General features: G+C 44.2%; 2 protein-coding genes across 49 annotated transcripts in view; one reads left to right on the top strand and one right to left on the bottom strand.

The window, feature by feature from the left end:
• The first annotated feature begins 368 nt into the window (after positions 1 to 368).
• PHOX2B (paired like homeobox 2B) lies at positions 369 to 7,908 on the top strand. The gene is made up of 3 exons (XM_083459412.1): positions 369 to 620; positions 2,377 to 2,564; positions 5,298 to 7,908. Exons 1-3 carry the CDS (start codon positions 380 to 382, stop codon positions 5,751 to 5,753), a joined length of 885 nt encoding a protein of 294 aa, XP_083315538.1. The 5' UTR covers positions 369 to 379; the 3' UTR covers positions 5,754 to 7,908.
• An 8,351-nt stretch (positions 7,909 to 16,259) lies between these two features.
• Positions 16,260 to 23,428, bottom strand: part of LIMCH1 (LIM and calponin homology domains 1) — a 222,385-nt gene continuing 215,216 nt past the window's right edge. For all 48 annotated transcript variants that reach the window (XM_083459670.1, XM_083459681.1, XM_083459715.1 and 45 more), the window contains one exon: positions 16,260 to 22,045. In XM_083459670.1, coding sequence (XP_083315796.1) covers positions 22,020 to 22,045 — 26 coding nt within the window. In that variant the 3' untranslated portion in view covers positions 16,260 to 22,019. The remainder of the gene's footprint in view (positions 22,046 to 23,428) is intronic.

Raw genomic sequence — 23,428 nt, 5'->3', positions numbered from 1 at the left:
CCAGCCCAATAGACTGATGAGTTATTGTCATGTAAAAAGCGCCCGCGATCAGACCAACCGCTTTGCTATTGTCCAAGTGGAAACAGCCAAGTTTATGATGAGGACTATATGCTCTAGAGACCTCAGGCAAGGCAGCTCATAGGAGCCGTTTTTTCATAAAACTCGGCACGGCTGGTAGCAAGGAGGCCACTCTGGAAGCAAGAGCCGAGCTGTGCGCATCTCGCTCTCTCCCCTTGCCTTGGCTCTTCTTCTCTCCCCCCTCATCCACCTCGCCCCCACCCCCACCCCCCACCCCACCTTGACCAGGAGCCCCATCTTTTCTCTCTCCCCACCCTCCAGCCCCCAAACCCGTTGGCTGGGCCATCCCCGAGCCTTTTCAATGTATAAAATGGAATATTCTTACCTCAATTCCTCCGCCTACGAGTCGTGCATGGCTGGGATGGACACGTCCAGCTTGGCTTCGGCTTACGCGGACTTCAGCTCGTGCAGCCAGGCGAGTGGCTTCCAGTATAACCCCATCAGGACCACTTTCGGGGCCACCTCCGGGTGCCCGTCCCTCACCCCCGGATCCTGCAGCCTGGGCACCCTTAGGGACCACCAGAGCAGCCCATACGCGGCAGGTAAGGACCCTGCGCCCCTGGCTGGAGACTGGAGAGAGAGAGAAGGGGAAAGGCAAGCAGGGAGAGAGAGAGAGAGGGCAAGAGACGAGGAAGGGGGAAGAGCCAAGCCAAAGCCCGACCGAGGAGAAAAGAGAGGGAGGGGAAAAATAGGAGAGGGAAGCCTCGCTTTGATTGCATTTGGAAAATGGCAATGTGTTTAGTATTTACCCAACGAAATTTGCTTACACAAATGAAAGAATTTATCACGTTAGGAGCGATTGCAGGGAAGGAGAGAGAGGAGAGGAGAGAGGAGGGGGTTGGGTTGGGTTGGGTTTGTGTGTTGGGGGGGGAGAGGGGGGTGTAATTCACTTACACCGTTACACTATCCGAAGTCACACCCGAAACCGCCAACAAAATTATCTTAAGCTGCCAAAATGATCGGCATAATTTATTTACTTTGCGAGGGAGACGGAAAAGCTGGGGGAAATAATTAAATAAGCCGCGAGGAAAGCTCATTACTGACACTGTCTTCTTCATCATCTTCATCTTCATCGCCTTTTCCCCTTTCCTTCACTTCCCTTTCCCTCTTTTAAGAAACCGCATCCACCACGGGCAACAGCAGTAAACAAGCCATGAAGAGATAAGCGGGCACTGTCTCGCTGCTAGTATTTTTCTTTTTCTTTCGTTCATTTCTTTCCTTTTTTAGCAGCTCCCCCCCTAGGAACAACGAAATCCCGCCTGGGCAAAAGTCTTCGAGTAAGGGAGGAGGTGCAAAAAATTCAGGGACAGTTCTGGAGGTGTCTGGGAGGGGGAGGCGACACTTACTTGGGAGCACGTCCCATTGAGCTCAATCGGACTTCCCAGTCAACATATTTAGGATGGCACCTGTCGGTGTTGCTCTATTCCGGTCAACGCAACGGGTCGATTTTGCTATCGAATTCCATGGAAACAGCATCTCTGGTGCTGGTCGTGGATCATTATTATTTTTGGACCATTTTTTGTACTAAACCAAGCAGGCATGTAGCAGTAGCATTTTGAGAGAAAGGCAGCCTTGGCCGTCTTGTCTGAACGCTCACACCCGCATCTAGCGAGATCGCCCTGCCAATCTCTCCATTCGTCATCTCTCTTTGCGACATTGAAGGAGGAGATGGGGGGGGCCCCGCAACTACAAGATTTGCCTGTCATTCCAACGAACCACCCCCACCCCCATCTTAATTTAGCATAAATTGTCATCGCTCTCCCCTCCCCCGCAATTTCATTTTTTGAAAATCGTCGCTAAGGGTGGTATACTTTTGATCCAACCGCAATAAACAGATGCGGTGGGGTGGGGTGGAGGGGAAGGGAAGGGAGGTGAATGGTTTTTTTTTTTTTAATAACCTATATCGAAAGTGAAAAAAATAAATCGTGTTTTGGAGAATCCATCTGCAAACAGACCGTATCATTCTCCTTTCTTATCCATTTCGTTATCGAAATACACCCCTCTCCCTTTTCTGGATTAGAAACCTTAACCGTCTCAGAAAACGGAAGGGACACGAATGCGTTTCTTCTCCGTGTCTGCTCGCGAGTAAGCTCCCTGGTTATGCGGGTTGTTAGCATGGCGGTGTAGACGGTTTCGCGGGTCACGCTCCGACCGCCGCAAGCGCAGTGAAACCATTCGAATCCGGCTCCCGCGGACGGCTGTCCTCGCGTTCCAACGGCTTATTGCGGGGAATCGCAGCACGTTATCGACTGGCCTGTGTTTCTTTTCCTCCCACCCCGCTCCCCTTTCCCTCTTTAGTCCCCTACAAGCTCTTCACCGACCACGGGGGCTTGAACGAGAAGAGGAAGCAGAGGCGGATCAGAACTACCTTCACCAGCGCGCAGCTGAAGGAACTGGAGAGGGTGTTCGCGGAGACTCACTACCCAGATATCTACACCCGGGAGGAACTGGCCCTCAAAATCGACCTCACCGAAGCCAGAGTTCAGGTTGGTGAAGGAGCTCCTTTCGATCCGGATTGCAGCAGCCGCCTAGGCCGCTTCATCCGGAGCAAAGCATCGCGGGTAGCAACGCGCAGCTTTCAAAATTTTGTTGGACGGGAGGTGACCAGCGACAGAGAGTCCCAGGGTGGGAAGTCTGTTGCTTTTGCACATTTACATACTTCCCTTTGGAAAAAATATGAAAATGGATGCAGGGTTTTTTATGTTTATCATTCCGGGCCTCTGCCTTTTATTTTTTTAACCTCGTTTATCTTGAGTCATTCCTCCATCAGCAGCAGGAGGCATTCAGCTTTGCATCCCAAATCTGTCTCACGTTCCTCATGGTAATGACTAAGACTCCTAAGGGCAGCAATTTCCTTGGAGAGCCCAGTGGCTAGGATATGTATTCCCTACAGCTTGGCTCACTTGCTAGAGGCCACCCATTTCTGTACATTTCTGTTCTTGTCAGTTCCTGATTTTGGTAGAGGACACATTATCATCTGGATAGCTGAACAGGGCAACATGTGGCGAGGACCATACCATTCTGAGTATTAGATATTTGCATCCCTTCTATAATTTTGATTATTATTTTTTTCAAGATCTTGTTGGCAATGCTCTCTATTTCTGTGAGAACCATTTCTAACTTAGCAAACTGGAGATCTGAATTCTCAAAGTAGGGAGAGCTTTACACTAAGATCTCACCTGATCTGCAATCTAGGTATATATAAACACCTTTACCTTGGAGTCACTGACCCGAAATAATTATATTTGGCATACACTGATGTGTCTTAAATTAAGACACACCCTAAATCAGGGGTGGAGAACCTCTGGCTCTCCAGATGTTGGCAATGGCCAGGGATGATGTTAGTTTATATCTAGCAAAATCTGGAGGGCCAGAGGATCCTCACCTTTCCTTTAAATACTCCATCCTTTCACTACTTCTGAGCATCTCAAGAGTGCAAAAGACTGGTTTAGTATGTGCCACGAAATAACAGCACAAGTCATTAAGACTACAATCCTATCCAACTGCCCAACGGAACAAAATTGAGATTTCTGAGAAAACAAGTCTGCAAACCACTCTGATATACCACAAAGCATGCCATAGGGGAGCAGTTAATTTGCAAAGCAAGCCAGGTCAAAGCATGCCACAACAGATTGTGGCACGAAGGCTTTAAGCATGGGCAGAAGAATGTTAGGGTGATGGTGCCAAACAGCAATAAATCCGAACAGAGGAGAGCCATTGGTATTGGAGCTGAAAGGGAATGTGGCTGCTCTGCTTTGGTGTTGTTTTTGTTTTTATTAGATATTTTATGGGGGTTTTCTGGATTTTATTCTGTAAACTGCCCTGAGACCCCCAGGTATAGAGCGGTATATAAATTCAAAAAATAATAATAACAACAACTAGCAATTGGCCAACATGCCAGATGTGCGTGGCCAATGGTCTGGTTCCATGCTAGCACACCTGGAAGCATCTTAAGAGTTGCCATGCTAGACCCTACCAGTGGTCGCCTGTTCTTTTTATTTACGCACCGTGGCCGAGCTGATGGCCAGCAGAACTCACAGACAGGCTACATTATTCCTCAGCAGAGGAACAAGAATGCATGTTACTTTATAGTAACAACCAGCTTCTGCAGTGAAGGACTTTTCCTATCCACACTGCCCACACAATAGGGAGTAAATTACAGCAGTTCATTGTCTGGACCTATTAAAAGATAAGAGTCCTCTGCTGAAATGATATGAATGTTCTGAGATGAAAGTTCTCTTTTAGCTTGGCATGGCCAATAGCTATCCAGAGTCCGTCCATTCAACTAGGGCACATGCCATCCTTTTCTAAACCGTAAGTGGAAGAATTTGCAATCTACCATCTTTTAGACACTGGGTGTCTAAAGCCAATTTACCCAGTCGCATCCTGCCAGAAAGCAAATATAACCATGGAATAAGCTGGTCATCTGTAACATGTTATTAATCTTACTATTGCTGCTACCCCTGATTTCTCACAGGAATGGGAATTTGTAATGCTCACAGATGGGCTTGTCTACGCTCATTGCCCGTCGGTTGGCATTGACTTGGGAAATGGGCCTTTTGAATCCCTTCCTAAGGAACACTAACACACTAAGGATAACACTAACACACGTATCTGAAGAAGTGTGCATGCACACGAAAGCTCATACCAAGAACTAACTTAGTTGACCTTTAAGGTGCTACTGGAAGGATTTTTTTTATTTACACTAAGGATAGTTAGCAGTGGGTATTTTCACGTACTAAAAATAGTTGCCAGTTAAGACCTACAAGGATAGATCTTTCCACATGTTTATTGATTGTTTTCTTTGGCTCAAGCTGGGATAGCTCAGTCGGTTTGAGCCCCACGTTGGGCAAAAGATAACGGATTGGACAGATCGCCTCATGTCCCCTTCTACAATTCTATGATTTAAGTAGTGACCGCTGAGTTCTGGACCAGCTATTTTAAATCCACTACCGCAAAGTGGCTTTCAAGGCGCGCTTGGGAGAGACAGAAAGAGAGAGAGAGAGAGAGAGAGAGAGAGAGAGAGAGGAAAGGGGGATGGTCTCGCATAATGGTCACAAACACAGAATCGGTGACTCGAAGTTGCCTTGGCTTGACTCGCATATCCCGTGCACGTGGGAATAGAACGCCTGCCCCCCTCGCTCGCCGCCCGCCCCCCTCTGAACCTCTCTATCTCTTTTCCCTCCTCGCTCCTTCCTTCCTTCTTTCCTTCTGGCCAGGTCTGGTTCCAGAACCGACGGGCGAAGTTCCGCAAGCAGGAGCGCGCCGCGGCGGCAGCGGCGGCCGCAGCCAAGAACGGCTCGTCTGGAAAGAAGTCCGACGCGTCGCGGGACGATGAGAGCAAAGAGGCCAAAAGCACCGACCCGGACAGCACCGGCGGGCCCGGCCCCAACCCCAACCCGGCGCCCAGCTGCGGCGGCGGCGGGCCCAGCCCCACGGGAGGCCCCGGCGGACCCGGAGCCGGCGGGCCCGGGCAGGAGGCCGGCAAAGGCGCGCCGTCGGGGCCTGGCGGCTTGTCGGCGGCGGCGGCGGGGCCCGGGCAGGGCTGGGCCCCCGGGCCGGGGCCGATCACCTCCATCCCGGATTCCTTAGGCGGGCCCTTCGCCAGCGTGCTCTCGTCGCTGCAGAGACCCAACGGCACCAAAGGCACCTTGGTGAAGAGCAGTATGTTTTGAGCGCGGGGCCGGCCGGCCGGGGCTGCGTCGCCGAGGCCGGGCCTCCCTCGACGGGCGCTTCCCCAATGGCCGAGAGCGAGGAGGCGGCGCCCTCTGCAGGGAAGGGACTCGCCAGGCCTCCACTCCTGCCCTCCTCGCTCACGTCGGAGCGGCCCCGACGGCGCGGACTTGCAAGCGCCCTTGCCCGGGCTACGAACAAGCGAGCGCGCCCCGTAGTGCGCATCGCTCTGCTGCAGCAGGAGCCGCGCCACCGCCCTCTCCTCCTTGCGCAGTCCCTCTCCGGGAGAAAACTGTCCACAAGCTGCCAGTGTCGTTTTGTCGGTGTTGCTGCTGCTACTGCAATGTAATCCTCCCACCCCCACCCCGCCAAACCCCCCTCTCTTAGCCGGGTTTTTCCTTGAGGCTGAGGCGCTTTCAGCGTGGCTGCACACCCGTTGCAAAACCGCGCGTCCGCCTTTGCGCATCGTGAGCGCTCCATTTGGTGATTTGGCACAGCCGTCGCCTCCAAGGTGCGCGCGTTAAGAGCCACGCGGTCTCCCCCTCCCCCAGGGCTAAATCGGAGCCCCCCTGCCGCCCCACTCACTCACTCCTTTTCGTGGGCTGAGCTGACGAGGCCCAGAGAACATGTACAGAGTTGAGAGGTCTAAATTTGTAAACGTACTGAAACCAAGGGGTTGCTGTGCAAGTGGTTTGTACTGTAACTAGAGCACAGCTTCTGAATGTATCGGTTAGGCTAGTAGGACGCACACCCCTTCCTGCTTTCGCAGCTTCCCTAGAATATAATTGACACGGAGGGTCTAAAAATTACAGTTAAATGTTATGTTACACCGGAGGCGGCGGGGACATAGTTACAGAATCAGTGCAATCTGGTTATGTTTTATTCTGAACCAAATTCCACACTCTTTAATCGGGCTTACTCCCTTAATAAGCATGTTTAAGCCTTAAACTTTACAGATTGCCGTCTCGGTAGATCAGTCTGTGTTTTCTAGGTATGGAGCGCATTTCTGAAGGCTTCCCAGAAATATTTTTGCACCGCAAAACACCAGCCCTCGTGGAAACCGCAGCTTGCCTCAGGGAAAGCTACTTTTGTTTAGCGTTCCTCTTAAACAAGGTGACCTAATTTGATGTGGCAGTTGTCAGAGGGTATGTATGTATGTATGTATGGTTCAAGCTACGTTAAGGTGGTTTAGGGCGGTGTGCCAAATGGTTGTGCCCGGGTACCGCTTTGTAACTGCAGCATCGGTGATGACTTGCATTTGTGAAGGTGCAGCCAGAGGACCCAACCCGTCTCCTCCTGCGAGGGTGATCAAAAGTCGTATCAGAGTTCAGCTGCCAGCCCTCAGCCACACACAGTAATCCACTGAGACGTGTGAGAAGCAACCAACTCCGTTTCCAGCCCTGCCGAGTGACAACGTGAACCGGCCCTGACCATTCAGCATAGCCAACCCTCTTATTGTGATCATTACTAGCACTGATTAGATTTTTCATTTACGGCCCTGCCCTTTCCCCACCGCAGTTGCTGCAAACCTACCGTAATTGTGTGTTTCAATGTGCAGGGAGAAGTTTACAGAAGGTGAACCAACTCTCTGTCCAAAATAGCCCCAGGGGTCTTAACAGCCCTTTCCGGCAAATGGATTGGAATTCATTCTGAAGATTACGATTACATTGTCCATGCAGTTTTTAGGCATCTCTTCTTAGGGTTTTAAAAATGTTTCTTTTACAAGGCACAAGAACCTAGGTATTAGTTATGTCGACAGGTATGCTTTACCATCTTTTTCTGTGTCTTTCTAAAACTGTGTTCTGTGACTCAATTGTATAGTGTTAATATTGATACAAACTTGTCTACTCTAGTTAGACGTATAAATAATGTTTTCTCTCCTTGTAGTCTTTATGGTGTGTCTTTATGGAGAAATGAGGTTCTCACTGGTTACATTTCTTTGCGTTTAGAGAGGTCGGCTTCATGCAATGGTATCAGCTTTGGTTATCAATTGCATGTTGTCTCTTTTTTATTATTGTTATTTTTCCTTTTGTGTTGGGATATGTTTGTGAGCATTAACCATCATAAATTATGTTTCAGGATTTTCAGATTTATTTATATGTGGTTAAAATGAATGCTTCTATTTAAAAGGGGAAATATTTCTACATGTGCATATAGTTTTCCAAGAGTGTACCATTAACTGATTGTTGATAATAAAAACGAAAACCGAATACAGGCCCTCTACATCTCTCGGTCTAATTTACTTTCTTCCTGAAGTGTGTTTTTAAAAACAAGATTGTCGTGATAAATGGTCACTGATAGGCACTAGAGTGTGGGCAGGATCTGGGCGGGAAATAAATCAACCCCCCAGTGTTGAGAATTTCCTCTGTGGACAATGTCGTAGGAACCAGGAAGTGCTGTGACCCAGTTTCTAGGGTGGCGATCAGGTTTTGAACCCATCACAATACGGTCTTCAAGTATAGCACTTCACTGCATTGTACCTTGTGGAAGTGCTGCCATTCATTCTGTGAATATCTCCTTGAGATAGTTGCTTTTCTAGCATGTCAGAAAGTTCCTTGTTGGATAGCACATCAGCTTAGGTCAGAAACAGATTTCAAAACAATCCATCCATTATTTTCCTCTGAAATCTTTTAGAGAGAGGTGCAGTTTAATTCCTCCACAACACTGCAGTCCTAACAACCAGAGAATTAAAGTGGGTTGACTGATGCATAATAATCTCTCTGTGATTTCAGCATGACAGATCAAATACCCCAGTCAGAGCTTTTCATGTCATCTGACCCCACCCCAAAGCAGTACTTTTAGCGGAGGCCATGCACACAGTCATCAAAAAGTCGATAAACGATAAGTTACTGAGTGAATGTGAATTGCCAGAGATTTTCTTCTTCTTTTCAAATAAGGGCAATTCAGGCTTTCACACCAATACAAAAGTATTCTGGAGTCCAGTGTAAGGTGTATGTGTTGTGTGAATGGGAGGAGATGATGGGCATTAAGAAAGAAGTAAGATATTATTCCTTACACCAAAAGGTATTTAACTGGCGAGAAGAAATCAGTGTTTGTGGATAACTTACGTAATGTGCATGGTAGAGGTATTATAGAAAACAAATCTCAAATATACACTTTGTTATACAGGCTAGACCTGATCATCCCGTTTGGCTACTTCAACTCTCTTGGAATTCATTAAGCTAATCACATTGAACAGGAATTCATAACTGTGTTAGTCTTAAATTCAAGAGTTACCTGGCAGTCACGATCGTAAGAAATATCCTTTTTTTTTGCCCACTTCCTAGCAGTCAGCATTTACAAAACCAGATTACCTTACAAAATAAATATTAAAAGGCCTCCTTGGAAAGTGCTCCAAAACATCCCAGATTGGGATCTTGCTGAAAATGCTTTGTATGTTTTTTTTGAAAAAAAAATATGCTTCATTTTTTGTTTGACTGAATACCCCAAACTTCGGCTGTGATGTTTCCCTCTAACAGTTATCCTCACAGCTCGAGCTGATGTTCTGCTTTCTCAACACGCAATTGCATGCCAATGCTTTAAAAGGCTTTGTTGCACTTCCGCTTGGAGACATTTTCCTCTTGAAAGAAAGATAAAAAAAATTAAATGTCACCAATAGTTCCAGTGCAGGACAGTCAACCATGAACAGAGTTGATTATGCTGGAATACCAGAGCACTTTGCAGGAGACAAGCGATTTTTAATACCGCTTTCAACATAGAATATTGCTAAATGTCTTGGTGAAGAAAAGCTGCTCAGAATGTGTGTTTCTGGTGACCAAAAACATCCCTTTGGATTAGAGATGCAAGGAACTTGGCTTGTGCATCGCACTCTCCACTTCAAAACAATTTGGAACGTGCGTTATTTTTAACGGATTTCAGCTACAACACCAAATATTCAGTAGTGATAAATACATAAGGTGTAGAATTCGCTATTAAGAGATAATCTGCATGTGATTCCAGATGCGGCAAGAGAATGTGGAACAACAAAATCAATACACACATTAAAAGGATATACGGTTTAGTTGTTAATCTTTTAAAATAGTTGCCATTATGTTGTTTAGTTTATTTCTTGTGCTTTTGGTGCTCAACAAGGCCAAAGATCTCGGAGAGGAAAACTGGATGCCACACTTAACAACTTAACTTGTTAAGTTGAAAATCTTTATTAGCAATCCAGGATAATAGATATATCCCCCTAAACCATAGTCTCAAGTTTTGCAGAGAGTAATTATGTGTTCCATACTTTTTCAGATTTTAAGGTTCCAAGTGTAGTTTATATATTTGGAATTATTTACATATTTTCAGTTTAGGGGGGCATTTTTTATATTCATTTTACCTTAGGTGTATTTGCATAGGAGTTTCTTATCCAAACAAAACCCTACTCACTTTATTCACAGACTAGTAAAACTGGATGTTTGTTGCTGGGATACATTGATTAAAAAACTGATCAGAACTGAAAAGAAAAGTCTGTTGGCAGGGTCTTGCTTGAGCCTATAATAAAGGGCTCTAAATTTATCCCCATAGTAATTAGCTAACCACCGTGTATTTTAGTTTTTTAACATGAGAAATAGTCATTGTATCTGTGCTGCTAAGTTCTGCGTGTATTGTGTGATGAAGATGTTGGGTGGTATATGTGTCGTATGGGGTTCATCTTGATTTTGAGATTATGTTCAATAGGCAGCTTCTAGGCTTAAAAGTGAAGCAGCATCTCTTTCCATTGCAATTCCTATTTTTATTACATATTTATTTCTCCCTTTGAAATACTAGGACTTGTATGTTTGAAACATTAATTCAATGAACTGGAATAACGCCATGCAGCAAAGAATGCCAGAGGCTCAGAAGCAACGCTATAGTCTTTTTTTTCCTAACCAAAAGAGAACAACTCCAAAGAGGGGAAATGTTTCAACTAAGTTGACACCTCTAGGCAGCTTCATTAATGTGTGACCCCAAAATTCCAGATTCCCCCCAAACTGATGCCAATTTTTTGTGCTAGTTTTGTGCCATGAACCCCACATTTTGTGCCGCCCCTTTACAAATTTCGAACTTCTTTGAACTTTGAACTGATTTGAACTTTGAACTGATTTGAACTTTGAGCTTTGAACTAATGCAAACTTTGAATTAATTTGAGCTTCGAGCTTTGAAGTATTCAAACTTAGAGCTTTGTACTGAGGTCCATCTCCAAGGGCCTTCTGGCGGTTCCTTTCCTGCAAGAAGTGAGGTTACAGGGAACCAGGCAAAGGGCCTTCTCAGTAGTGGCGCCCACCCTATGGAACACCCTCCCATCAAATGTCAAGGAAATAAACAACTATCCGACTTTTAGAAGACATCTGAAGGCAGCCCGGTTTAGGGAAGTTTTTAATATGTGATGTTTTATTCTGTTTTTAATGTTCTGCTGAAAGCCGCCCAGAGTGGCTGGGGAAACCATCATCATCATCATCATCATCATCATCATCATTATTATTATTATTATTATTATTATTGAACTAATGTGAACTTTGAGTTTCAAACTAATTCAGACTCCAAGCTTTGAACTAGTTACAATGCTCCCCAGCTAAAGCAACCAGATAATACTACAAAGCCAGCCACAGACATCTCTATTGCAGTTCTTCATTGCGCATATATGAAACAAGCAAGCTTTGGAACATTAACACTTCACCTGACATCACCACCACAGGGTTTTTCCACAGGGTTGCTTTCAAATCCAATCACAACATGTCAAATGAGCAGCAATAACAATTCAAAAACATAGGAGGAACAATTACAGAGGAATCCTAATGTCAATAAAGCCCAATCCATAAAACGCTGCATAAAATAATACAGGAAACTAGCCTAATTTAGCAGTTGAAAAAACCAAACTTGGCAGGCACGTCCCTCAGTGCTGTGTGTTGTTGTGATGGCTTGCATAGCAGAATGTGCTATCGCAATGCAAACATCACAGGAATGGCTGTCATGTTAGCTCAATGGAGCTCATCTGCACTTTCATCAAGTGGAATGGAAGTATATGGCCTGTTTGGACACACACCAGTGGCTACCTAGTGGAGAAGTCAATGCAGATGCTCAGATGTGTCCTAATTTCATGTGATTTGGTGCAGAACTCTCCAATCAGTGCTTACCTAGTGTGGAATACAGTGTTGTGCTAAGATCATTCTGTCAATACAACTATTTCTGCTTGTCAGTGGAAACAATCTCCCCTCTCCTCGCCTGCCTCTGGTAGGGGAACATGCCATGCTCCTTCTGGGGTAGTTTATCTACCTTTGTGTAATGATAACAATATTTTTTTATTTCTACCCTGCCTATCTGGCTGGGTTTCCCCAGCCACTCTGGGCGGCTTTCAACAAAACATTTAAAACAGAATAAAACTTCAAACATTGAAAACTTCCCTAAACAGGGCTGCCTTCAGATGCCTTCTAAAAGTCAGCTAGTTATTTGCTTAACATCTGATGGAAGGGTGTTCCACAGGCAGGCGCCACTACCAAGAAGGCCCTCTGCCTGGTTCCCTGTAACCTCACTTCTCAGAGTGAGGGAACTGCCAGAAGGCCCTCACCCTGCACTCAGCTTTCACCTGTGGCTCCTAGAAGCTGTTAGCACGCAACAGGTGAATGGCTTCCAACTGGCCGGCTAAACTGTGGGAATGTTCAGGGTGGCAGGAGAGGATATATTGTTTATTAATATCCTTCCTAACTTGTGCTAGCAAGTTCCTTTACTTAGCAGAGTTACATTCCCCTTTTTACATGCACAGCAGATACAGTGGTGCCTTGCAAGACGAAAATAATCCGTTCCGCGAGTCTCTTCGTCTAGCGGTTTTTTCGTCTTGCGAAGCAACGCTATTAGCGGTTTAGCAGATTAGCGGCTATTAAAGGCTTAGCAGCTTAGCGGCTTAGAAAAAGGGGGGAGCGGAAAAAAATTGGAACACTCACAAGACGTTTTCGTCTTGCGAAGCAAGCCCATAGGGAAATTCGTCTTGCGAAGCAGCTCAAAAACGGGAAACCCTTTCGTCTAGCGGGTTTTCCGTCTTGCGAGGCATTCGTCTTGCGGGGCACCACTGTAGCTGGTTGCAGGCTCGAGTGAGCCGCTCACTATTATACAATTCAGTCTGTCTTCAGATTGAATTGTATGTTCCTGGTAAGTTCCCTTGAATCCCTCTTAAAAGAATAAAGACGTCACAATCTTATTCAAAGTCAATAAAAGAAGTTTACTTACATCAGTTCACAGTTGGATTCCTGAAGGCAGGCTTAGTTACCCCATATGGGGGAATAATCCCAGTGCTTCTGCTAGCTGAGAGCTAGCAGAGCAGTCCTAGCTGAAAGCTGGTCAAACAAAGAAGGAAGTAAAAAAAAAGAGAGAGAGGTTGCTGTGTGACTCGTCTTTCTGTTACCTGGACAGCTTAGGTCATACCCACTTTCTATCACATGCCAAAGGAAGGATGCTCCAGCCAGGAGGAACAGGAATTTTTGACTGACTGGACCAAACATTCCCTTGCATGTCTTCTATAGCATTTCAAGGAATGTTGTACTTGACTGCCTCTCGTGGATCACATCCCACATAAACCAGGTAAGGGTTACCAATGGGTCTCAAACCCTCACTTCCCCTGCAAGTGAGGAAAGTCTCTGGCAGATTGAGCGGACGAGACCAACAGTGGATCCAATGGTCAAGAAGGTGGTTTCTGCATGTGCTGTAGAAGGAAGCAAGGGGCAGATGGGGCTCGTCAACCTGGGAAGGGAGCCCATCTAGGAGATGGAAAACCGATCCTAAACCTCTGCTGCCTTGTGGGTATCTTCAGGAGAAGAAAGGGCTAAGGAGGAAGCCCTACACAAATCAGGAGTGGGGCCCTAAGGAAACCTTTTACGCCTCATCCTAACAACTCCTGCAGCCAGGCTGGTGCCAAACATCTTGCTCTGCTTTCCTTTGGAACACATCAGCGAGGCCAAAAGGCAAGTCTTGTCATCTGGGCAGCCTGGGACCCCCAGAGAGGTCACTTTGGTGCTGCTAACACAGCAAAAACATGGGAGGCAGCAGTTAAGAGTCACTGATTTCTGCAGCCACAGCAGGCGCTGTGATTCTCCAGTAGTTTAGCCTTGCCCTTGGAAGTGCCCTCCACTGACTCTCAAGACAACAGATGCCAACAACTTAATATGTCCATAATAACAATTCTATCTGTTTTAAACCGTGTCCACAGTTATTTTGAAAGGTTCTAGTCATCCGATTTCTTTCCTCCGGTAGAGGACTGTAATTTCCTTTATTACTGTCATGTCCCAAGTCTCTGATTGCAGGAGCCAGAGCACTTCCCCAAGTTTGGACAATCATAACTTGAGCATCTATTAACACATGGGATACCAAAACAATTTGCATGCTTTCTGATCAGCTGCGGTACAGGAAATGTTTCCATTAATTGGCACCACCATGTTTTGTTTTGTTGTGGCCATCCGAGACATTCATCTTAGTTGGAGCCTTTCCTACGTCTAAATGGGTATCTGTGGAAGTAGTTACCTCTCATTTAAAAATTTGAAATGTATCTGCTTGACAATTTACTTTTGATTATAGCTTTGAAGGATCTCACGCTTGTTTCATCAAAAAGAAAATGTACCCATGTTTACCCAGAGAAAGTTCTATTTAATTTAGTGGGACTGGATTATTCCCATTTCATTGTGTGCTTCAAGAGGAGCTATGCCCTATCCTAAGAATTAACCTTGGCTTGAGAGAATTTTTTTTCTTTCAAAAATGACTTTCAACTTTTGACTAAGATTTTGGTTCACGTAGCTAATCATATTTTGAACGAGAGAATTAGTGGCAACTCATCCTGGTCTGCTTTCAAAAGGGAAAACTAAGCAGACAGTCTTGTTAATTTAGCATATAGACTTGGAATAAAGTACAACATCCATCATCTCATCAAAATTCAATTAAAACTCAGTCCAGCATCCAAGGAAAAGGAGCCAATTTTCCTCTGGAAGCAGACCTCTCCAAACATCACTAAAAACCTTTAATGGTTCTTTCTTGCATTCTGGGAGTGATTTAAAAAAAGGGAAAAAAAGAATAACCACTTTGGGACTTCAAATTAAGCTTTACATTTAAAAGCTAGAACACATGTCGTCTTAAAGCAGAGGCCTTTGTCATTAATTTAATGCATGCTGTCAACACACTTTGTCCAACACCAATGAGATGCATCTAGGCCATTCTAGTTCAGCTTTAAAATAACCTCATTTCTAACCGGTGAGTAGCTGGCCCTCACACTTGCTGAACATTTTGGGATTTGGGGCTGGCGAAATTGTTAATAAAGGCTTGGGCAAAGGCTTTGCTTAGCATATAGTTGAAGCCAATCACCTGCATTTTATTCACAGGCAGAGAAATCCAAACCCCCAAATCACCATTGGGACTGGGTGGCTCAGCAAAAGGCCACCCTCTCTTCTGAGCCCATATATATTGATCCTGTGGAAGACGCAAGATTTACCCACTCTGGAAGAATGGCAGACGAAGGTGATTGACTACATGGAATTGGCAGAAATGACTGGCAGAATCCGAGACCAGGGAGAAGAGTCGGTGGAAGAAGATTGGAAAAAGTTTAAAGACTATTTACAGAAATACTGTAAAATTAATGAATGTTAAAAAGACGTTGGATTGGAAAAAAGCGGTGTTAGTAACAAGAGTAATAAGAATATGCAAATTGGGATTGATAATGATGGAAATTATATTTTATTGTAGTTTAAGATGTTAAATAAGATTAAATGACAGAGGGCAAGAACTTGCTGAACTAAATATTTGAATTGGGATACAGAAAGGAAGGTGTGAGGAGGTCAGGATACTAGTGAATAAGATATAATATTTGGAGATATAAATTTTCTTTTTTTAATCTTTTTCGGGGAGGGTTGGCGTTTGTTATGATTGTCTTCTTTTTCTGTTGAATATCTGTTTTGTTTTGTAATGTTTCTTATTCCTGAATTTTTATTTTTCTTTTTTGCGTTATGTATTTTACGTTTAAAACCTGTTTAAAACTTGCTTATGAAATTTTATATATATATATATATATATATATATAAACATATATATTGATCCTGTCATAATATATGGTAGACATTTTGGGGCAACACCTGAGTATGGCGGTCACCCAAGCCCTTTCTGGCGTAATTTCACATAATGAAATTTGGAAAGGAAAGCTAATACCTTTCTTGAATGTTCTCACACATATGCCCCTCTCCAATATGCCAGATTTCCAACGATCAAGTCATATAGATTTAATTCAAACTTGGGTATGTTCCAAGAGACATAGGGCAGCACTTGTATCTTTGGACTATTGATTTATCAATGAGAAGTTTTCAGGTAACAATCTACAGTACACTTTCCATCCAATGGGAATTTAACTCTCTACATCACACATCTCAAGACGGAAAAGGATTTTCAATACCTGTTCTACGGCTTCTAGCAAAAAGCATAGCACCAGGCACCAAACAAAATACATTTGTTTCCTGCAAAGTTTTATTGTGTTTGGTTATACCGAAACAATTAAAAGTCAAACAGCACCAGTTTTAATCAATGTTTATTTATAAACATAACATTTACTATAAAAGCTGTTGCATTTAGACAAGAATTCTCTTGCTTTCCAGAGGCATTTTAGAATAAATATCATCAATGGAGATTAGTGTAACTGGTATTCAACATTAACCCAAGTAGGACTTTCATCCTTTGGTGATCTTGCATATAAAGTAGCCCTCTTTTGGCTCACCAACTTTTATACCACTTATAGATAACTACAGAGAATACGGAATTAATTCTACATAACAAGAATAAGGGCCACTATGAAGTTTTGAAAATGAAATATATAAAAAAATAATTATGACATGGTTATGCCTGCTCTCTAAAGAAATTAGAAGCTAAATACACTTTTGGGGGTTTTTATTTTAATCCATTATATTTATTATATTGGTGCGTCAACAGTAAATTATCTTTTGAAACACATTATTTACCATTTCAAACCAACATAGCAGTAGCTAAACTCCCCCCTCCCTGGCCATTCCCTACCCTTACCCATTCCCAAGTTATTTGGGAAACAAATATTAACACGTTTATAAACAGAGCTGGAAATAATGAGGGGACTGCAGTGTGCATACTCATTTGAAATGAAATATAAAGAGGGAGAGTTGACAGTTTAAAAAAATCTTTATGCTGGTGACTAATCCATCTTAATGGAAGCGGAACGTGTGAGTGATTCAGGTTTTGATACATGTAAAGTTAGCTGCTGCCATCCTCCAGTTTACAAGTAGAAAGACGGTTAGCTACATTCGTAAGTGGATGTGCCATAAAATCCTGTTTGTGTATAAAAACGTTGCACTTGAAAAATTCTGCTAGCATGTAAATTCCGGCTGCAGTTATTCTCTTACTGAAGACTGGCAGGACTTGAAGGTTATTAAAAGCAGGATTAGAGTTACACAATCCTCATGATTTTGCATGATTTTTTTTATTTTTAAAAAAGCAACTTTTGCACACAAGTGCAAATCAACGTCTTCACAAGCCATTGGGATATGCTGCTGTGCAAGACCCACTGAAAGCAACAGGACCTGCACAAGAACACACCATCTTCTGCTCTTGGGGCAAGTTCTATTCATTTCAATGGGAGTCTTATCAGAGCTCCCCACTGGCTATACTCAACAAGCACAGAGCTGTGCCCTTAAGCACCACTGGTTCCCAAAAGCCTTGAAGATACCCAACTGTAAGCTGGGTTCAGGCCCATATCCGCAGTCCTTCACATGCACTAAATACCTATGCCAGACTGCTCTCTCAACACCTTTTAAGAGGGCATCAACGTAAACACAAACCTCCCGGTCAGGTGTGCAACTGCTCTGCACCAGGAAGTAGACTGCAGTAATGCATCAGCCTGGAGACTTAATGCACAACCCAGCTCCAATTTGCAGGGAACACACTTGCTGCCAGTAGCAAGAATGCCACAACTGAATGAACTTCAGAACATTGGTGTTGGGTCCTTATGTCTGCCTTTATTTGAAGCAGGGACGGCTAAGCCCCAGTTCAAGGGTCTCTTCCACCAGAAAGCCACTGATTTTTGTGGCAGCAGCAAAAGGGGGGGCAGGGGGTTAATGTAGATCAAATGCTGGGGGGGGGGAGTAGAGCTCAGTGCCCTTGTGGGGATGTAAATCATCCCTCCCCGGTCACTGGATTGATCACTTGAATGCAGAGATGGCGACAAATCCCCATCCTCAACTAATCTGCATGGGTTAGCTGAGAAAGAGTGTTTGTGCAGTCTGCAGAAGAGTGTGAAGTGGCCATGTGGCCCCCAGAGGCTTGGGTGTGGCCCTCAGGCTCAGCAGCCCCCGCTGTTTCACAAGGGAACAGAAACAACACGATAGGTTGTGCCACTGACAAGTCGATTTGCGGAACTGAGCACTTGAGCTTGCAAACCGCAGTGCTCAGCTCAGAGGCCTGCCTTCCAGCTGAACCTCAAGGACTGTCTGTTTACAAGCAGAGGCCGTTTTCTGAACAGGAGGCGCCCGATTCCAACCCTTGATGCAATTTCCCAAACTTCTGAGAGCTGACACAGCCATGTCTGAATTAAAAACGGAGGCGCACATCACTGCTGCACCCAAAGTGGTTTCCTTTTGTAGTGTGTGAGAGGAAGTATGGCTATCCAGGAGGAGCCAATTTCTTGCGTTTCTGCATAAGCCACTGAATGGAAGGAGCAGAAACTCAAGCAGAGATGCAATGGGAAATCTCCTTGGAGGATGCCCAATTCTGCTGCAACTCTGTATTTAATATGACGCAATGGAGACAGAGACACACCGCAGAATGATCTGCCTCCAGCTTGGCCGATTGGAAGGAGGGGAGGGTGAAGCAATCCATCACACAGAGACACACCGGGCAGCCTCTCCTGTACTTTGGAAATGCATGAGCTTTTAACTATGCAGTCCAGTTCATGTCACACAGCACACAAGTAACGCTCTCACAGCCCACAGTTTGGGAATGACTGCTTTGCACTGTAATCCTATACAGAACTTGCTTACTAAGAAGCTATTTTTTCTTCTTCCCCCAATAGCGCTTATTCCAAGGTAAGTGTTTGTAAAAACTGCAGTCAAGCAGGGGAATAATTCAGTTTTTTTGGTGGGGGAGAAAGGTACTTACACAAATCTGTGGCTTCAGTTTTTATACTGTGCATTTCTTGTTATACAAAGAGGTATTATGACTACAGCACAATCCATTCAAACAGCAAAGTTATCTATATGTATCCCCAAACAAATCACTTCAATGATTACTCACAATGTGGGGGTCCAATGGACAGTCCCACAAGGTTTGTTGTTTGCAGAACAACTTCGTTGCCAATCTCTGTCCTTAGGAATAATATTTTTTCTTAAAAAACAACACCACAATTATTACATCCATCTGTCACTGGTGAATGTGCAACAGCTTTGTATTTTCTAAGGCACAATTTTAATGAAATGTGTAACTTCCTATCAGACAATTGTATGTTTTAAGATAGACACAATCGTATACAAATGCTTTTGAGTGACAAAAGGAGACATCGTTGCATGTTTGCACAACTGCACATCAAGACCCACCTAGACACATAAATAAATAGTGACACTGTGTCACCCTTAGAAAATATTTATTGCTTACCTAAGAAATGTCCACTATTTCTTTCTGCTAGCCCACCAAGAAATAACCGATGTGCAAATACAGTCACATACAACAAGGAATCTCAATTAATTTTGTTTGTTGCTTTCATATTCTTAAGGCAGCATAAATATATTTTTCCTTTTTGAAGACCATAACTACATAGGCTTTCCAATCTCTCACTCCTTTACTCAGCCTGCAGAAGATACCAAAGAATACTGCTCACAAACCACTACTTTACAACCATAGCACAGCAGCTAACTCTAGCGTGCTTCCTCTGATCACCATCCCAGTTCCTTAGGAGTCAGGAAAATGTTAAATTAGAAACACACGTGGTGCACCTGACTTGACCGGGTTTAAATCCAGATTCAAATATAGCACCCTCTCTCTTTTATTTCTTGCACATTTGAAAACTTCCATCATTATTGGTCAAGAGGGCTGGTTCTTTAGCTATCTGAAAAGCATGGTTGCTGCTGCTCCTCCCTCGTGGCCGATTCTCATGCTGCTCCAGAATGTAACGTTATGTACACACTGAGGAGGCTGCATGTGGGGAACGATGTGGCTGCTTCCCATTCCTACACTGGGAATGCGCCAGTGTCAAAGTAACCACATCAGGCGCCCACAGTCATAGTACCCCTCCCACATTATGCATGTTACCAGATTGGCGTGGGAATCAATCTGGGTATAATGATGAAGACCACGCTGCTAAGGGAGCACACAAACAGCCTGGGAAACGTGCGCATCGATGCACTACTAGTTCAGGCTGCCTTCCTAGGCCATTGACTCTTAAGCCTTTGTAGAGCAATTTCCCTTCAGAGTATACGGCTGCAGGCATAAGAGGCAATGTTCCAGGAAGAGCCAACACATGGGGACTGATGCCAGCACTTTATCCCTCCTTGAATAAAAGTGTATGGCCTTGCCGTAAATTTGTGTGCATGTAAACATAACCAAATCCTAAGCATATTTATTTGGAAGCGCATCTCACCGGTTTTAACCTAAGGAGCTTAGGATCTCAGCCGAAATCATATGATTACTACAATGTATTCATACGGGCCTAGGTTCCCCCTTTAAATTAGATATATGCAGAATCATTGGGGTACAGAAGTTTAACCAACTTTGCAGCAACTTTACTGGAAGCAGGAATATATAAATGAGTCGTCCCAAAGTTGTACCCATCACTGAATACTCCAGCGTCAAGCATGCCCACTCTCTGCAGAATGAAAGGCTCTACAGCCCCAAATTCCAGAGTGTCTGTCCTGTTTTCTTCAGGCTGTGTGTCTCCATCCCTATCGCCCACAAACGTCTTTCCCTATAACCGAAAATTAGCAGCCTTGACTTGCAGGGTTGCTCCACCGACCTTGCAGAAAGCATTTGCAGTGGTCATTCTATGATATTTATCTCAAGATGGACTTCTTAACGGTTATTCTAGGGTGCCCCAAGTCCTGCATCCTCAGGAGCCATTTTATTTTCCATACAGCAAGTGGTCGGAGGTGCTAGGTGTTTATGGGTCAGACTCCATAAAAAGTTACATCCCCCCCCTCCCAAAGCAGCAACACTTTCACTTTCACAATTATGGTACACACGTGCTGAGGCATAGACGGACCATCGCACACCAGCATCAAGGGAGAGAAATAACGTCACATCTTCACGGAGCTGCATTGAGGTTGGGCTAGATGATGATTTAGGTACCAACTTCCCTCTGCATCTAAGTCAAACCCTGGGCACATTTCGATTAAAACAGGGTACAGCTCCCAGTGGCTGGTAAATTGCTTCAGAAAGTAGATTCATCTCACGGGCTGCCAGTCGACCTGTTGGGTATTTCTACAACCTTGAATGCATGTATTATTTAAGCTTAGAGAAAACACTTCATTCGGTAAAATAGTTTGTTATTACAAGAAACATCATTTTATGCACACAACAGATGGCATGACTTTCAGTCCAATCCTAGGCATGTCTACTCAGAAGTAAACCCCACTGAGTTCAGTGGGGCCTATTCCCAGGTCCATGGGTGTAGGATTGAACATGCAATCACTTGCTCACTCAATTTCCTGACTTCCACTGAAAGTAATACAGTAAAATGTTTCAGAATTACAGGATGTTTGGATCAAACTAGTGTCTTTGTATACATATATAAAAGTTACCACTTCAGAAACAAAACAGGGGGGGGGGAAACTGCTTTCTGTCATGCTGTTTAAATTTTCTTCTTCTTCAAATGCAACTAATTAGATTTACACATTGGCATATTATAGAACATCTACAAAAAGTAGTGTAAACTTAACATTCTCAGTTCCTAGTCGTATTAGAAACAGGACAGGTTTATTGCATCTTTATTTCCTTGTTACTTTCATAAGAGCAGATTGGGAAACCAAACGTAACTGATAATATGGATCACGCACGCTCCCGCGAGAGGGAAAAGGAGCTGAAAGTCCAGAGATGAACTTCATACATGTAATGGAAGTGAATTAAGAAAGGGGGTGGAATATGTATTGCATTGGAAAGTAGCCGATGTAGCCTTTGTGCCTGCCTTGCAAAGATGAGATGAGAGCTATCAAGTCCATGGATATAAGCTCTGACAAGAGATTGTCCCGAAGCAGCCCCAGGAACAGAACAACAGCGACAATCCTTCTTGGAGGACACATCTGTGCACAAGACTGAAATCCATGTCACAAAGTCGTGGGCTGACCAGCGGCTATAATTAAGACAAAAACGGGTAGAAAAAGTGAAAGCGCTTATGCCATTCTTCACATCAGGAAGCAACAAATGATAAAAATAATATGAAGATGATGGGACGCGGGTGGCGCTGTGGGTAAAACCTCAGTGCCTAGGACTTGCCGGTCGCATGGTCGGCGGTTCGAATCACCGTCGCGGGGTGAGCTCCCGTCTGTCGGTCCCAGCTCCTGCCCACCTAGCAGTTCGAAAGCACTCTTAAGTGCAAGTAGATAAATAGGTACCGCTTTATAGCGGGAAGGTAAACGGCGTTTCCATGCACTGCGCTGGTGCTGGCTCGCCAGAGCAGCTTCATCATGCTGGCCACGTGACCCGGAAGTGTCTCCGGACAGCGCTGGCCCCCGGCCTCTTAAGTGAGATGGGCGCACAACCCTAGAGTCGGACACGACTGGCCCGTACGGGCAGGGGTACCTTTACCTTTTTAATATGAAGATGATGGAGTTTTTGGAGCTAGACGACCTAACCGGAAGAGTCCGTGACCAGAAGGAGGAGGAGCATCAGGAAGAATGGACAAAATTTTATGATTTTTAGTTAAATATTTAAAGTTAAATTAACTGGAAATAGCTTGCAGATACTTAATTGGCTTAGGATTTTATATAAGTTAAGTGATGAATAAATATGTTTAATTTTAAAATGAAAAGTTATAAGGATGTTAATGTTTAAGTTAAATGTCATAAGAACTTTGATTTGGAAAACCGTTAAAAGGATATGCATGGAAATTCAACCAAGGGGAAGCGAGGAAGTCAATTAACAATGTTAATAAGTGCAATTTTAATAAGGCTATGATCTAAGTTTGTTTGTTTATTTGTTTGTTTTGTTTATAATTTTTTGAAAATTAATAACATTTGCGAGAAGCAAAGCTACAGGGAACCAGGCAAAGGGCCTTTTCGGTAGTGGCGCCCGCCCTGTGGAACGCCCTTCCAGCAGATGTCAAAGCGATAAACAACTACCTGACATTCAGAAGACATCTTAAGGCAGCCCTGTTCAGGGAAGTTTTTAACGTGTGATTTTACTGTATTTTTGGTTTTATGGAAGCCGCCCAGCCAGATGGGCGGGGTATAAATAATAAATTATTATTATTATTATTATTATTATTATTATTATTATTATTATTATTATTATTATTATTTATATCCCGCCCTCCCCAGCCAAAGCTGGGCTCAGAGTGGCTAACAACAATAAAAGTAACACAGCTTTCTAAAATCAATTCAGAATCAAATTAATGGCAACTGCAATGTATTTTTTGTGTACAAGCATCCTAAGACCTCCTTCCTTCTGTATTTCCAATCTTGAACAGCTGAAGAGAGGGTGCAGTGCACCACCGAGGCTTATATGGCTGTGTACA

The sequence above is a fragment of the Podarcis liolepis genome (assembly GCF_965112155.1).
Source record: "Podarcis liolepis genome assembly, chromosome: 9".
In the NCBI taxonomy this organism is placed as follows: domain Eukaryota; kingdom Metazoa; phylum Chordata; class Lepidosauria; order Squamata; family Lacertidae; genus Podarcis; species Podarcis liolepis.
Note: the sequence above shows the minus strand (reverse complement) of the source record. Positions and strands in the feature narration are given on the sequence as shown.

Excerpts from the sequence above, each read along its gene's own strand:
- PHOX2B (XM_083459412.1), top strand. The coding sequence starts at position 380 with ATGTATAAAATGGAATATTCTTACCTCAATTCCTCCGCCTACGAGTCG. Across the intron at positions 621-2,376 it reads GAGCAGCCCATACGCGGCAG|TCCCCTACAAGCTCTTCACC; the intron begins GTAAGGACCCTG and ends TTCCCTCTTTAG. Across the intron at positions 2,565-5,297 it reads TCACCGAAGCCAGAGTTCAG|GTCTGGTTCCAGAACCGACG; the intron begins GTTGGTGAAGGA and ends CCTTCTGGCCAG.